Source organism: Lacerta agilis, chromosome 4, assembly GCF_009819535.1.
Source record: "Lacerta agilis isolate rLacAgi1 chromosome 4, rLacAgi1.pri, whole genome shotgun sequence".
NCBI lineage: Eukaryota > Metazoa > Chordata > Lepidosauria > Squamata > Lacertidae > Lacerta > Lacerta agilis.
This window is the reverse complement of record NC_046315.1, coordinates 50,682,145-50,695,719: the sequence shown is the minus strand read 5'-3', so window position 1 is coordinate 50,695,719 and position 13,575 is coordinate 50,682,145. Positions and strand designations below refer to the sequence as shown.

The 13,575-nt window shown below is 42.4% G+C and overlaps 2 protein-coding genes across 2 annotated transcripts in view; both read right to left on the bottom strand.

Moving 5' to 3' along the window:
• The window catches only part of MRPS6 (mitochondrial ribosomal protein S6), a 28,764-nt gene extending 17,133 nt beyond the window's left edge, over positions 1-11,631 (bottom strand). Inside the window, exon 1 of the mRNA XM_033146974.1 lies at positions 11,503-11,631. Coding sequence (XP_033002865.1) covers positions 11,503-11,547 — 45 coding nt within the window. The 5' untranslated portion in view covers positions 11,548-11,631. The remainder of the gene's footprint in view (positions 1-11,502) is intronic.
• On the bottom strand, positions 411-11,637 carry SLC5A3 (solute carrier family 5 member 3). The gene is made up of 2 exons (XM_033146969.1): positions 11,503-11,637; positions 411-3,491 (listed from the first exon to the last, which is right to left on the bottom strand). The coding sequence occupies exon 2, from the start codon at positions 3,194-3,196 to the stop codon at positions 1,052-1,054; it is 2,145 nt and encodes a 714-aa protein (XP_033002860.1). The 5' UTR covers positions 3,197-3,491; positions 11,503-11,637; the 3' UTR covers positions 411-1,051.
• Between the last annotated feature and the right edge of the window lie 1,938 nt (positions 11,638-13,575).

Below are 13,575 nucleotides of genomic sequence, written 5' to 3'. Positions count from 1 at the left end.
AAAAAATAAAACCACATACAGTTTTAAAAAGTCTGGAATATTGTTTTGCCTAATTTTGTACAGACTCATTGTCCTCATCGAAGGCCTGTGCTACTGTATTTGTTGCTTCCATATCCAATTGTGAACTGTTTCAGACAGATCATTACAAAACAAATAAAGAAGCTGGCTTTGTGAAGTGGTGCTAGGATATTTCCTCTTGCAGCATACACTGTGGGGAGCAATTCTAATTCTTTTTTATTTTTAACGTGCAAAATTCAAGCACAAGAAAATTCAGATATACACTGATTATTTAGTTTTGTGAAGAGAATATGCAAGTCAGACTCCCTTGTTCATCATCTGAAACATTCAACTTTTTAAAAAGTCGTGATTTTAATGGATCTACTCTGAGTAGAATTTAGTTGTATTTTCTGTTTTTATTTGTATATTCTGGTTTCTAACAGCAAGACTGAAGTGTTGTTTTAAAATATGTGGTTTTATCTAGAAAGGGGAGGGGAGGAATTATAGGTTCAGCAATGCAAAATTTCAGCAATCACGTAACATTTAATTAGAATACTTGTGTGTGTTTTTCTTTTTGTTGTTAGGAACATAGATTCGATGTTTTAAGAATATAGGGAGAAATCACAGAAAGTTACTTGATTAGGATTCCAAAAAGAAAACATATTCTGACACTCAAAAATACTCTGGAATGCTCTTCATAATGTGCCCCTTTTAACTATAACACTATTTTCACTTTTGCTGGACCTCTGAGAGTGCTTTAATATTTTACCTCTCAACACACATTTATCTCTTACTTTGGTATACAAAAACCCAACATTTAGTACTGCACTTAATCCCACAAACCTTTTGCATTCAAACAGAAATGCTAACATCTAAAAAGTCTAATAATTTTCAAAATGGTTGAAAAATAATTTGGCTGACGATAAAAGCGTAAAGGAATCCTGAGATATAAGACTAAGACACACACACACACACACACACACACACAAAAATATATTTCTCCAAGGACCTCTATCTCTACTTCTGTATGTCTGACCAAATAAAATTCATTTGCTCATATAGAGAAATAAACAAACATGAATATTCCAACTGAACACACACAAAATAGTCCACTGTTTAGTATTAATTTAACTTTTGGAGTCTCTTCCAGCATTTGTAGACAAATAGCCTCTTCTTCCCCCTTATCTTTGACTGGACTGTTAATGTTTTTGCTTTTAAAGCCACAGAACCAATCTATGAATTTCCAGGGTTTGTCACTACTTTCAGTCTCTTCTCCTGTCTTCTCTTTACCCATAAGAGCTGCCTGTCCATTAGAATAACTATCAACTGGAGTCTCAACTTCAGAGTTGCTTAAAGATATCACTGGATTGCTCTCATCTCTGCAAGTAATTAAGAGATTGACATTTTCAGGCTGATCATTTTTAATATTTTCTTCAGATTTCCCATTTGAAGTGATATGATTGGAAGTGTCGCTGTATTTTAAGACGGTCTTCTCTTGTGCTTTGAATGAACTGCCTGCTGAAGTGCTTTCCTTTACGGTCCTGTTTTTCATAGACCAAAATGTTGTTGTCCGAATTTGTTCTTTTGAAGGTGGTGGTGTAAGCAAGCTTACTACTATAGCAATAATTCCAGTGATCCAAAACAGTGCAGTAGCAACATACATGTAATGGATACTTTTGATAAAGTATGGTCTTGTGTCTGGCTGGTCACACTCAGGAACACGATAGACAAATGCCAGTATAAGTCGTACAGCTCCCAATGCAAATCCAACCATTCCACCAAAGAAGGCCCCCTGCTCATTGCAACGCCTCCAAAATACACCCAAGAGAAAAATAGCAGCCACTGGTGGAGTCAGATAGTCTGCTACCTCTTGTATATAGAGATACATCTGACCTCCTTGCATTTCCACTATAATTGGGACCCAGGCAATGCTTATTGCCACCATGAAAGCAACAAAAACTCTTCCAACAATCATCAGTTCTCTAGACGATGCATTCTTCCGTATGAGGAGCTTGTAGATATCAAGTGTGAATATGGTACTGGCACTATTAAAGATAGAATCCAAATCACTCATCAGTGCAGCAATCATTACAGCCATCATGAGGCCTCGCAGGCCAACAGGAACAAGTTTCATTACCAAACGTGGATAGGCAATGTTAGAACATCCAGCTCTGCTTCCACAAACTTGCATACAATGTTCTGGATTGATACATGCAATATCATCTGCAAACAGTATTCGTGAAATCATACCTGGAATAACTATAAGGAACATAGGCAGAAGCTTTAAGAAACCTGCCATTAGGGTGGATCCTTTGGCATGAGCAATGTTTTTTGCTGCTAAAACCCTCTGAACGATGACTTGGTCTGCACACCAGTACCAAACAGAAGCTGGTGTCTGTCCAAAAAGGAAACCAGGCCAGGGAACATCTTCATCTGTTGGTTCACGTAACATTCTGAGTGAATCAGGCTTTGGATCAACATGACAGGAATTTGTATTGGAAAGGTTGTAAGTCAACAAGATTGATGTAACATTTGGTTTTGCCAACATGTACTTTCTTTTCATCTCTTCAAATCCACCAACTTCTACCATACTTATAATCATAAGGGTGAGGGCACCAATAATCATAAGCAAAGCTTGAATAGTGTCTGTGTAGATAACTGCCACAAGACCCCCAGTCACAGTCAGCAGTGCGGTCAGTCCAATCAGCAGTATTACCGACAAATAAATATTCCAGCCTAGTGATTCTTGAATAAACAGTGCACCTGAATACAAATCCACTGAAAGTTTGGTGAAGATATACAGAATCAGAGACAACAAGGCAAAGTATACTTGAATTCTATGCCCTCCAAAACGTTTGGATAAGTATCCAGGCATGGTGTATATTCCAGAATGTATGTAAACCGGAACAAAGATCCATCCTAAGAGTTGCAAAAGCAATAAGGCATTGAGTTCCCATGCCCCCACGGCAAATCCACTTGCTGCTCCAGATCCTGCAAGCCCAATGAAGTGTTCACTCCCAATGTTGCTCACAAACAAGGAAGCACCAATTGCCATCCATGTCATAGATCGCCCTGCCAGGAAGTACCCACTTATAGTGCTTCGATTGTATTTCCACATGGCAAAAAAGCCTATGCACAGCACAAGCACAAAATACAGTGCCACAATGGCAATGTCTGCTGGTTCCAAAGCCGCCCTCATTTCTGTAAACAAAGGAGCTTCCAAAAGCTGATGTCCGGGTCACAGACCTCAAGCCTTAGTAAAACAAATCTTTAGTTTTACAAATACTGTGGATCAAATTCTTTGTCCATTGGTTTGCTATCTTGATGGTAGTAGTTGTGGTACAACTCTGAGAAGAAAAATTTGTTTTCTGTGCTTCTGAAATATTTAGCACGTACTTTTATTCGCCAATCCACAAGAGCATCACCATTAACTTGGTTGATGTGGAAGAAATTCTTAGTTGCAGCTAAGTCTAGTGAGGCCTACAGTACCAACCCTGCAAGGTAGCAAAGACAAAAGACAGAGATTGAATTAGAAAAGGCTTTTACCAAGTATCAGGAAAAAAATTGAATTTTGTCACAACAAGTAGTTGAATAGAGCTTTTCTTCCCTTGTAAATGTTATGGAGAATTCTGCATCTCAGGCATGAAATTTCTTTCATAGACTGTAAACAGAGTTCACTAATAAACTAACAGAATGTGTACTGTTTTCTTGAAACAAGATGGCAGATTTGCAGCAGTATAAAAATATGTATCTTTCTGGACAGAGAAATTTTTATATTCAAAATGATACATCAACACCACACAGACACTATCAGACTTTATTCAGGATATACATGATCATATCACATTTACAATTCATCTAAATTTATCATTGATTTTCAAACTGATTCTGTGTACAGCCAATGTCATTGTATAGTGCTGTAGCAGTAGATTACATATATAATACAACACTGTCACAACTGCAGCAAAAATTTAACTGAGTGGCACACTGCACACTATGTTCCTTCACCGTACACTGCCCTCTCCAATTGCCAAGTCCACTACACTTCCCCAGCTCAGAGAAATGTAGTGTTATGGCACCTACATGCACATACTATCTCTCTGAATGCAGTATTATTACAGACTTATTTTAAAGTCTAGAATGAAAAACCATGTATCCTCACACACACATCATAGCACTGTGCTACATTTTCCCAACCATAATAATGACAGCAGTTGGGAATGTACAATAGGAAGTAGATAACAACCTAGGAAGTGTTGAGGAGGAGATAGGACAGGGGGAGACTGGAAAACCCAGCATGTAAATGTCCATAATTTACAAGACATGGATGAATAATCTATGGCATAGGCAGTAGGGGTTTGTAGTGCAACTGGAGCAGTGTTCAAAATTAGCCTGGCACCAGGCACATTTTGCACCTGGCTATTGACCACTTGCAACCAAGTGAAGATGGCTGGGCACCAGGATGGTGCCTGACATCTCCACATTCTGGATTCACACACTAATGTCCTACCCTGACCCTGCAGAATTCCATCAGTTATATTTTATCTGTACAACAGGAATGAATTTCTGGAATCAAAATGCTTTTTCTGTGCATCCTGAGCAGGAGCAGCAAACAACATTATAGCTACTTGTTGTCACTTGTCTTCACTTACCCCACTGCCCTGCTCACAGTTGTGAAGAATATTCTTATGTTATGAATAGTCCATGTCACAATTAAGAAAGCCAGGTTGGAATGAGCCAATATATATATGGACTGTCCCTGGATCAAGGGACTTTTCTTCTTTGAGTTCTCCAAGGTCTTAACCTAGCTAAAGGTTGTCATCTGAACTAGCCAGATGTTTAACTAAGAATCAATCACAGTCAGTCCATCATTTGAAAAATAAAGACTTTAGAGCTGCCTTGCCCCAAAATGGCAGCTAGACATTCTGTTTTGGCTGTAACCTCAGCTTAAGGAGCCATTTGGTGCCTGGTTTATATATCTGAGTTTCTAACACTGCACTAGAGTAGGAAGACTAATGTTCTATGACATGAAATAGGTCTACACCACCACCTGACTCTCCAGTGCTGCCCTTCCTTAATACACTACAGTGGTACCTCAGGTTAAGAACTTAATTCGTTCTGGAGGTCCGTTCTTAACCTGAGGTACCACTTTAGCTAATGGGATCTCCCGCTGCTGCCACCGTGCAATTTCTGTTCTTATCCTGAAGCAAAGTTCTTAACCCAAGGTACTATTTCTGGGTTAGCGGAGTCTGTAACCTGAAGCATCTGTACACCTGAAGCGTCTGTAACCCAAGGTACCACTGTAGAGGCAAAAATCACATCATAGCCCAACACTGCATAGATACTGCAGTGTACTGTATAATTACACAGTCTTTTACTTTGGGTTTGACTTGTGTAATATGTTCAAAAAGACTGCAAAGTAATGGAACAGGAGAAGGCAAGAATGGGGAAGGCCTGACAAAAGTTAGTTTTAGCTGGACTTGATCATGTTTTGTGCCATTGCAGTCCCACCTTCTGTGGTTTAATTGTTTTCTACAGAACTTGACACAATATACCTGCCCTTCTTCTGTCTTTGTAAGTGCCCCCATGTATCTATCTAATTCTGTTCCAGAAGTTATCTCTGTACATTTGCAGAAAGTTTTTTTTTTGGGGGGGGGGGGTCCGTGCATCAATCTAGGAAATCATTACAGCTTTGATTTTTGTTTTCTTTTTATAAGCTGCCTTTTGTTTCCTTAAAAGCTGAAAAGGCGTCCCATTTTTCTAGCAACAGGAAACTGTAGGGAAAAGGAAAATATTCATAAACAAGGTAAGTCATTAACAAGTTCCAAGAACACAGGGAATGAGGAAATCAAAGGGGGGAAATTGGGTGTAAGTAAACACACAGGAAAGAAGCAAGAATAGCAGGATACAAGCAGACGTGAACTCAAACGTACAAAAATAAAATGCTCCATGTTAGATGACTGGTGTGCATGGTTCACATTGAAACAAATTGCCCATATAAACCTATAAAACTTAAGTTTACTAAAATTCAATACATGCCAGCGTAAGCATTGCTACTTGGCTTAGAGCAGGCATAGGCCAACTCCAGCCCTCCAGAAGTTTTGGAACTACAATTCCCACCATCCCTAGCTAACAGGACCAGTGATCAGGGATGATGGGAATTGTAGTCTCAAAACATCTGGAGGGCCGGGGTTTGCCTATGCCTGGCTTGGAGATTTGCAAAACCAATACAATAAAGCTGTCTACAATAGGAAGGTAAAATATTAAGGGACACCAAAGAATATTAATATTCTGATCCAATGGTGCCCATAAGGAGCAGCTAGACCCCATTCTGAACAGCCAACTCTCAACGGTTTAGCATTTTTTGTTTTTGTTTTGTTTTAGAGAGGTCTCTGCAGATAAAGCTGCAGTTGGGCACAGCAGAGATCATCCTCAGGGATCCCTTTCAAACCCTTTCCAATCAGCCAAACTCAAATCTTCTAGCACACAAAATCCAAACTCTACTCAAAAGTGCTGTTTAACATTGCTAAATAAAAATGTCATTCCTTCATTAGCCTTGGATAAAATATAGTGGTAAAGTTTTGTGTTACAAATAGTTGTACACTATACTATAATCAGTTTATCTGTTAACTGGGTTCTTAATGCAAATTGACTGCTAGCTCTGCATTTAAAATGGTGCATTTTGTTCTTCTTTCCTGTAATCCTTTCATTTGTTTGTTGTCAGATATTATTTTACTCAGATTGTCTTTTCAAGTCAATATAATCTTCAGCCTTTACACGAGCCCTGAAATCAACCTTCTCCAATCTAGTACCCTCTAGATGTTGTCGGACCATTTGCTACAACTCCCTACAAATACTTGACCATTTGCCATGCTTGCTAGGGATGATGAAAGCTTAAGTCCATCAAAACCTAGACAGCACCAAGTTAGGGAATACTGCTTTAAATCATTTGCACCTGTCACAATTGTGTATTATTTATAAGCACTCTACCAGACTAAGTTCCAATTAGATTAAGTTTCAGACTTAGATTTGCATTCTTCACAAGAGTCCTAGCAACCAACAGACACTAGATCATCTACACAGAAACTGGTCAGTGATCCACTATGATCTACTTTCTGCCACTCTTGCCTTATCTTGTTGTTGTTTAGTCGCTTAGTTGTGTCAGACTCTTCGTGACCCCATGGACCAGAGCACGCCAGGCACTCCTGTCTTCCACTGCTTCCCGCAGTTTGGTCAGACTCATGTTGGTAGCTTCGAGATGTCTTGCCTTATACATACCCGAGTGGAAATTTCCACTCCCTGCATATACATATGACTAATTTTCTTGTACAATCACATCCTTCTACTTTTCATTGCTATTATTACAGACCTAACTACAATGAAATGCAAGCACCCAACAGTAACGGAACAGCAATATCAGATCCTTTAGGCACCTTTGTATTCATCCTTTTATGCCCAATATTTCTAGCTCACCTTTCTGCAAAATGAGAAAGGCAGGTTACAAGTAACTCATTATAAACATTTTAATACTCTAAGAACAAAGTAATGCAGAAACTAGAACTAAGAACAAAGACTAAAAGCAACAGCATCCTTAGATTGTTTTAACAAGTTTTTGGAACAAGCTCATATAATTCAGGCACAATACAGACCCCAAGCAAACAGGATGGCAGCAGGTCCATGTCTTTAAAGGTGTGTATGTAGAGCAGAAAAAAATTGAAACTGCCAAACAAATATGTGGGTGGGAACTGCTGAAATCTACCCTTGCACATCCTGCCCTACTTGTAGTCCTCATCTCAAGCATTACACGAGCAAAACAGACTCAAATTTAAAGGCACAGGTCTGCTGCCAATCACATTTGGGCCTCCAAACCCTACTGTCACCATAAATCAAGAGGTGGGCATCTGAGGCTCTCAGCCTAATTTCATGCAGGTGAAGAAGGCAGGTAGGGTGGGAAGACACAAGGAAAGTCCAAACAGATGAAGTGACAATAATGTGAGGGAATGGGATCCTGTGACAACCTATCAATTCACACCTCTGGAGTCTGACCTTCCCAACAGAGCTGACAGTGCAGGAAGAAGAGAAAAGGAGAGAATGAGGAATCCCTACTCACTGCTGAGTACTCACCACCCCTGCCTTAAAGGGTTACTACTACATGGCTAAATGGAATGTAGTTGGACATTCATCTACCCATCTGGAATCAACTACTACTTGACGCAGGTAGGCAAGCATGGCAAATCACATGTCTGACACTTTTTTAAGCAATCAACTAATGGAAGGACTCAAAGCAACCAATAGATAATAGTGGGCAGCCCTAAAATACAAAGAGGTCTATACTAGCCTTGCCAAATGCAATTAAGAAAATACTCTTTTTTCCTTTTTCCTTTTTTTTATAAGAAAAGTATAATTGTGTCTTGGAAAAAAAACAACCAAGGTGAATAAAGACAAGTCCATTTTCCCAGATTAATTCACACGGAGACTGAGGAATTACAGCATGTACTCATAATGCTAAGAGGTTAAACAAAATGTTTTGTGTTCTTCCCCCACTCTTGTTCCTTTCTTTCATGTATTTAATGTCTTTTCCTTTCTTCTTTTTTGTTTCCTTTATTAACTTGCACCTCTGTAACAAAGCCTGCCTAACACACTGTCCACTACACCTCTACATGTGCTCTTCCACTAAAATGAGAAACCAAAATATACTTGAAATTTCTGTAAAAAGTAGCGGCTATATTGTATTACCATATTTTGAAAATTGATGATTAAAAAGAAAAATAGTTCAGAAATCCAGAAATAATTTAAGTATTTGTTTGCTTAACTTTATATTGAAAATCAGAGTTATTTTAACTATAGATATAGAATATTTGCTCATCAAGTTGATGAGTTAACAAGGTGAGCAGAGTGAACCAGATTATTATGAATGAGGTCAAATGAAAAGCCTCCTCTTCTAGGAAGACAGCTTTATCAATAAGCATATCTTATCACCCTCTTCTGGTGAATGTACAGAGCAGCAATTAAGACAGCCACCTCAAACCTACTAAACAGAATTTTTATATAGAAGTGACTTCCAATGAAATGGGAGCTTACTTCAAACATCAAAATAGGTTCAGAACTGAAAAATTAATCTTAGGAGCGCAAGGCAGCCTACTCTCTATGTTGCATTTCCATATTCTACGCAGCTAGCAAATACTGTGAACATTTGGAATTTACAACACAGATTTACTGCAAAAAGAGTAGGTTTCACAGCCTTTTCAAGTTCAGGGTACACTGTACACCCAACATGAATCAAAGGGCCCACTTAAAATACTTGCTTCTTTTTCATCCTTTCACACTCTTAAAAAGGTACTGCTGGTTGGAACAGAACCAACTCATTACTACAGGGTAGCCAATGTGGTGTTTCCATCAACCCTGACCATGCACAGAACCCCAAACGTGCTACTCTGAAGCTGCTGCCATGTGTCCTTCTACATCTCCAGTTGAGACAATCCTAGCACTGATCCAAAGATCCCCATGCACTGTTGGCTCAGGAGACTGGTTACTGCAGATTGTTTAGACAGTTTCTGTCGTCATGCACTCTGAAAGGTATTTTAGAAGGTTCCTCTACCATCTGAGAATGAGAAACAAGATTCAGTCTGCAACTGAGCATCTCTCTGTACTTAAAGAGGAACATCAGAGCTTCATAAAAGCCACAGTATTCAAAACTGTATCTCAAACGTAGGTTTTTGTCTTGCAATATGCAAAGGAATCTGTTAAGTTCTACGCTAAAATATTAGAGTCAGACCTAAAACAAATGGAAATAACTGGACACCCACTCTCAACAGTAAATTCAAAAATTAGGAATGCACACAATTATTCAAATAACCCATGAGAAAAATCAAATCTGGCAATTACGTTCAAGAAGTGTGTGCACAGAATGCACAGACTTCATCTTCTAATCTATACAGCTAACTTTTACTAAGTGAAAATCTATGTAAGCAAAGCTACAGGTTGCTGTATTCAGGCTAAAATTCTATACAAACTTATGCAAGAATGTAAATCTCACTGAAATCAGTAGGACTCACTTCTGAGCATGCATGTATGCATAGGTTTGCACTGGCAAGTAATTGTTAGAACATACTGCACAATAATCCCTGTATTTGTGAAATTGATTTAAACTGAGAAAATGGGCAGGAACTTGTCACATATGTACACTAGTCTACATTTTTGTGGAATATTATGTCACACACCTAGAGATAGTTTTCATCTGTCTAGAGATGTGTCTTATACAGAGACCACTAGTCCAGTCATATCTCAGTCCCTGCAGTCTTTCAAGCAGGCTACTGGGGCTGGAGCTGCTGGGATGTTCAGCATGAAAAGCAGGTGCTCCAAGGCTGTTACAAGCCAGGGGTGCCAACTTGAATAAAATATGGGGGGGGGAGGTATAAGCCCTGTCCCACATAATTGATCACATGATGCGGTGCACCGCACAGTATTTGAATGACAATGCCTATTGACTTGTGGGGGCTGCCTCGTCAAATTATTTTATGGGGCGCGTGAAGGGACCTCGGCCCCCTAGGAGCTGGCTTCTATGTAACGGGACCTTCTGCTGAGGCTATTACAGCCAGCAGCACCGGCCAGCAGCTTTCTAGCAGGCTACCATTTACACTCGCTTATTTGACAATAAAGAAAGAAACCCAGCAGGCGGTCTACTCTACTGTACAACGCCGCCACCATCCCGGAAGTTAAGCGAGTTACGATGGCGGCAAATATTCAAAACAAGTTCTCCGCTATAGGCAGTCCCCGGTATAGATGTACGGAATTAATTCATGCTTCCGTACATACTGGAAATTTAAGCCTTCAGAGAGCGGAAGGGAATCTTAATCGGGGCCCGGCAATAATGCACCCCAGTAACTAGTACAGAGCCCCTCCCTCCAATGCGCGAAATTGAACTGGGGTGTTTTGGCAGCGACCACAAAACGTTGCCAAGGAACGACACGAGGCCGCCGCGTCACGTCTGTATGAAAAAGGAAAACCGCTCAAGTGGCTCGTTAGACCCTATGCAGCCCGTGCCTCCTGAACACCCGCCCCTCGAGGGCTTTGCCTTTTAAAACTAGGGCAACCAATTCTATTGACACCATTTCTCTCCCTTGCCCCCTTTTTATTTTATGTTCGCAAGTGGAAATACACGTGCGCTGGGGGTCGGGCAGAGTAAAGCGTTGTAGCGTAAGGAGGCAAGCGCCGACCCCACGTTGTCCTTAATAGAGCCCTTGTTCCACCAGCAGCACCACAACGCCCCAAGCACGTGTGAAAAGGGAGCGGAGCGGAAGAAGCGCGTTCTCTCCGCGCCGAGGGGACGAGAGGAAGGGCGGACGCACAGGGCTGACGGAAGGGGAAGGGGAGGCCCGGCCGGGAAATGGAAGCCGGGCAGGCGCGGGAAGCTCAGAGAGCAGCTGCGACTGAGGGACGCGAGAAGGGCAGCGAAGGAAGGGCGAGGGCGCAGGGGCCCTCCTACGTACACAAACAGATACTCACCCTCTGCATGGCTTTTAGGATCAAAGCCAGCTCATAGCGAGGCATCTTTCGCAGAAGTGGAGAAGTAGGTGGGGCGGCTGACGGAAGGGGCAAAGCAGAGCGACGGCGTGGTGCCGGTAAAGTGCCGCTCCGACACGCCGTTGGTCCCGCTCTGTGCCGACTAGGAGGCGCAAGGCGCGCAGGGCGCTTTTAAAAGGGGGCCGGTCTGCTCGCGCTCCCGCGGCGGCACCGCCCCTCTTCGATGGCGTCAGGCGCCCCCTCCCTCGCCGCTCCGCTCTTCCCGGGCTGAATGGGGCTCCTTCGTACACGGAGCGCTCTCAATTGCGCCGGTAAGAAGGAAGGGAGGCGCTTTTATCCTAAGCGAGAGAGTCCTGAAGGTCGAGCTGAATGAAGCGCGCTTGGCGACCTCCAGGCGCCGCCTCCCTCGCCATCCCTGCAGCGCCGCCGGTCCCGCCCTTTTCCCCCGTAGCCGCGGCTGCTACTGCAGGGAGTGGAAATTTCCACTCGGTCCCGCCTCCCTTCCTCGTGCGCTCCACTCCCCCCTTGAGGGGAAGTCAGCGGCAAAGCTCTGGCCCTGCACGTGACACCATTTCTCTCCCCTGCCCCCTTTTTATTTTATGTTCGCAAGTGGAAGTACACGTCTTCGACGTAACACCGTATATCCCACACCCCACATTGCCGGCTGCTTGCAAGCCGTTCTCGAAACATCCACGAGACGCGGACGTGGGTTGGAGCTGTGCCTCGCTGGCGTTCCCGAAGCTTCCAGAAATACCTGTCGCTTACGCAGGCTTTCGGCGTGAAATCCCCGTCAGGAAGTAAATTTCAGCACACGCAAAAGGCAACAGCACTTGAGACAATTCGCACGATAAGTGGTCGCACGAGCGCACGCAGGTGCTTCGGTGTGGAAGGAACGTCAACACAACTTGGTTCCTCCAATGCATCCCCAGCCCAGTATTTCTGTAGTGTCAAACTAGGAAAGGGAATTGTCTACACACACACACACACACACACACACACACGTAGCAGGAGCCTCTTTTGCAACACATATAATCTGACCTCTCTCACAAGAGAAGTTCATATATATTCCTGAACTCTAAATTAAGTTTATATACCCCTGATCCCCAAAATAAGCATTGGGCCAGCCGGTATATGTACATGATCAGCGGACTCCCAACAATAATGTCATTCAGTCAAAATGATGCGTTCAAAATGTTCATAAATACATGATGGTAGAAATGTTGGAGACTTAAGATACTAAACAGCAGGTGCACTGAGGTGAGTTCCACTGATACAGTGAAGGAGATGCGCAGATCAGGAGGGGCTACAAAGGGTGAAATGCCCACCAGGTATGCTCAGGAGTTTGCTAACACAGCTGTTGCAGATTTAGCTGTGATTAGTGGCTTTACACAGGTCTTGGAACCTGAAGTCTTGAAAGGGGTACAGGGTTTGTCCTCGAAGGATGGGAAACCACGCCCAAAGGCTGCAAGGGTAGACACTGTTTACTTGGAGAAGGAAGCTGAACCACGTGTGTTCCTCAGAGGAACGAGGCTAGGGTTCAAGTCCCAACAAAGCCAGGTGTGAAACTTCTTGATAGTCAGGAGCGCTGTGGTGCCAAGACTAGTCAGAAGTGCAAGATGGTAAGGCCCAAGGCTAATCCAGTTGCAGGTAGTTCCAAAGGTAGAACGGGTGATACAGAAGTATACTGTGTGTATGACGTCTGTATGGGTGTTGCAGTTACACTGATGACTGCAACACAGTTCATGTATCGAGGGAGGATGTTGGAGATTCATTCCCCGTGTCTGCAGTCATGGGATTGTTGTCTAACACATGACGGTGTATGGTTTCATTCCACAGAGTGGGAAGTGACGGAGACAGGATGTTTGTGTTACTGTGTTTCGTGAAGTGGGACTGTTGTCCTTTGTCCTTTCTCTTTGCTGTCTGATGCTAGAGAGAGAGGGAGCCATGTTGCAGTGCTCCGTGTGTGTTTAAATGTAAATAAAGTAGATTAGCCAAAATGCTGAGTTGCTGAGGTCTGTTACGCAAGCTGAGAAGATTCTGCGGATCCCTGAGCAT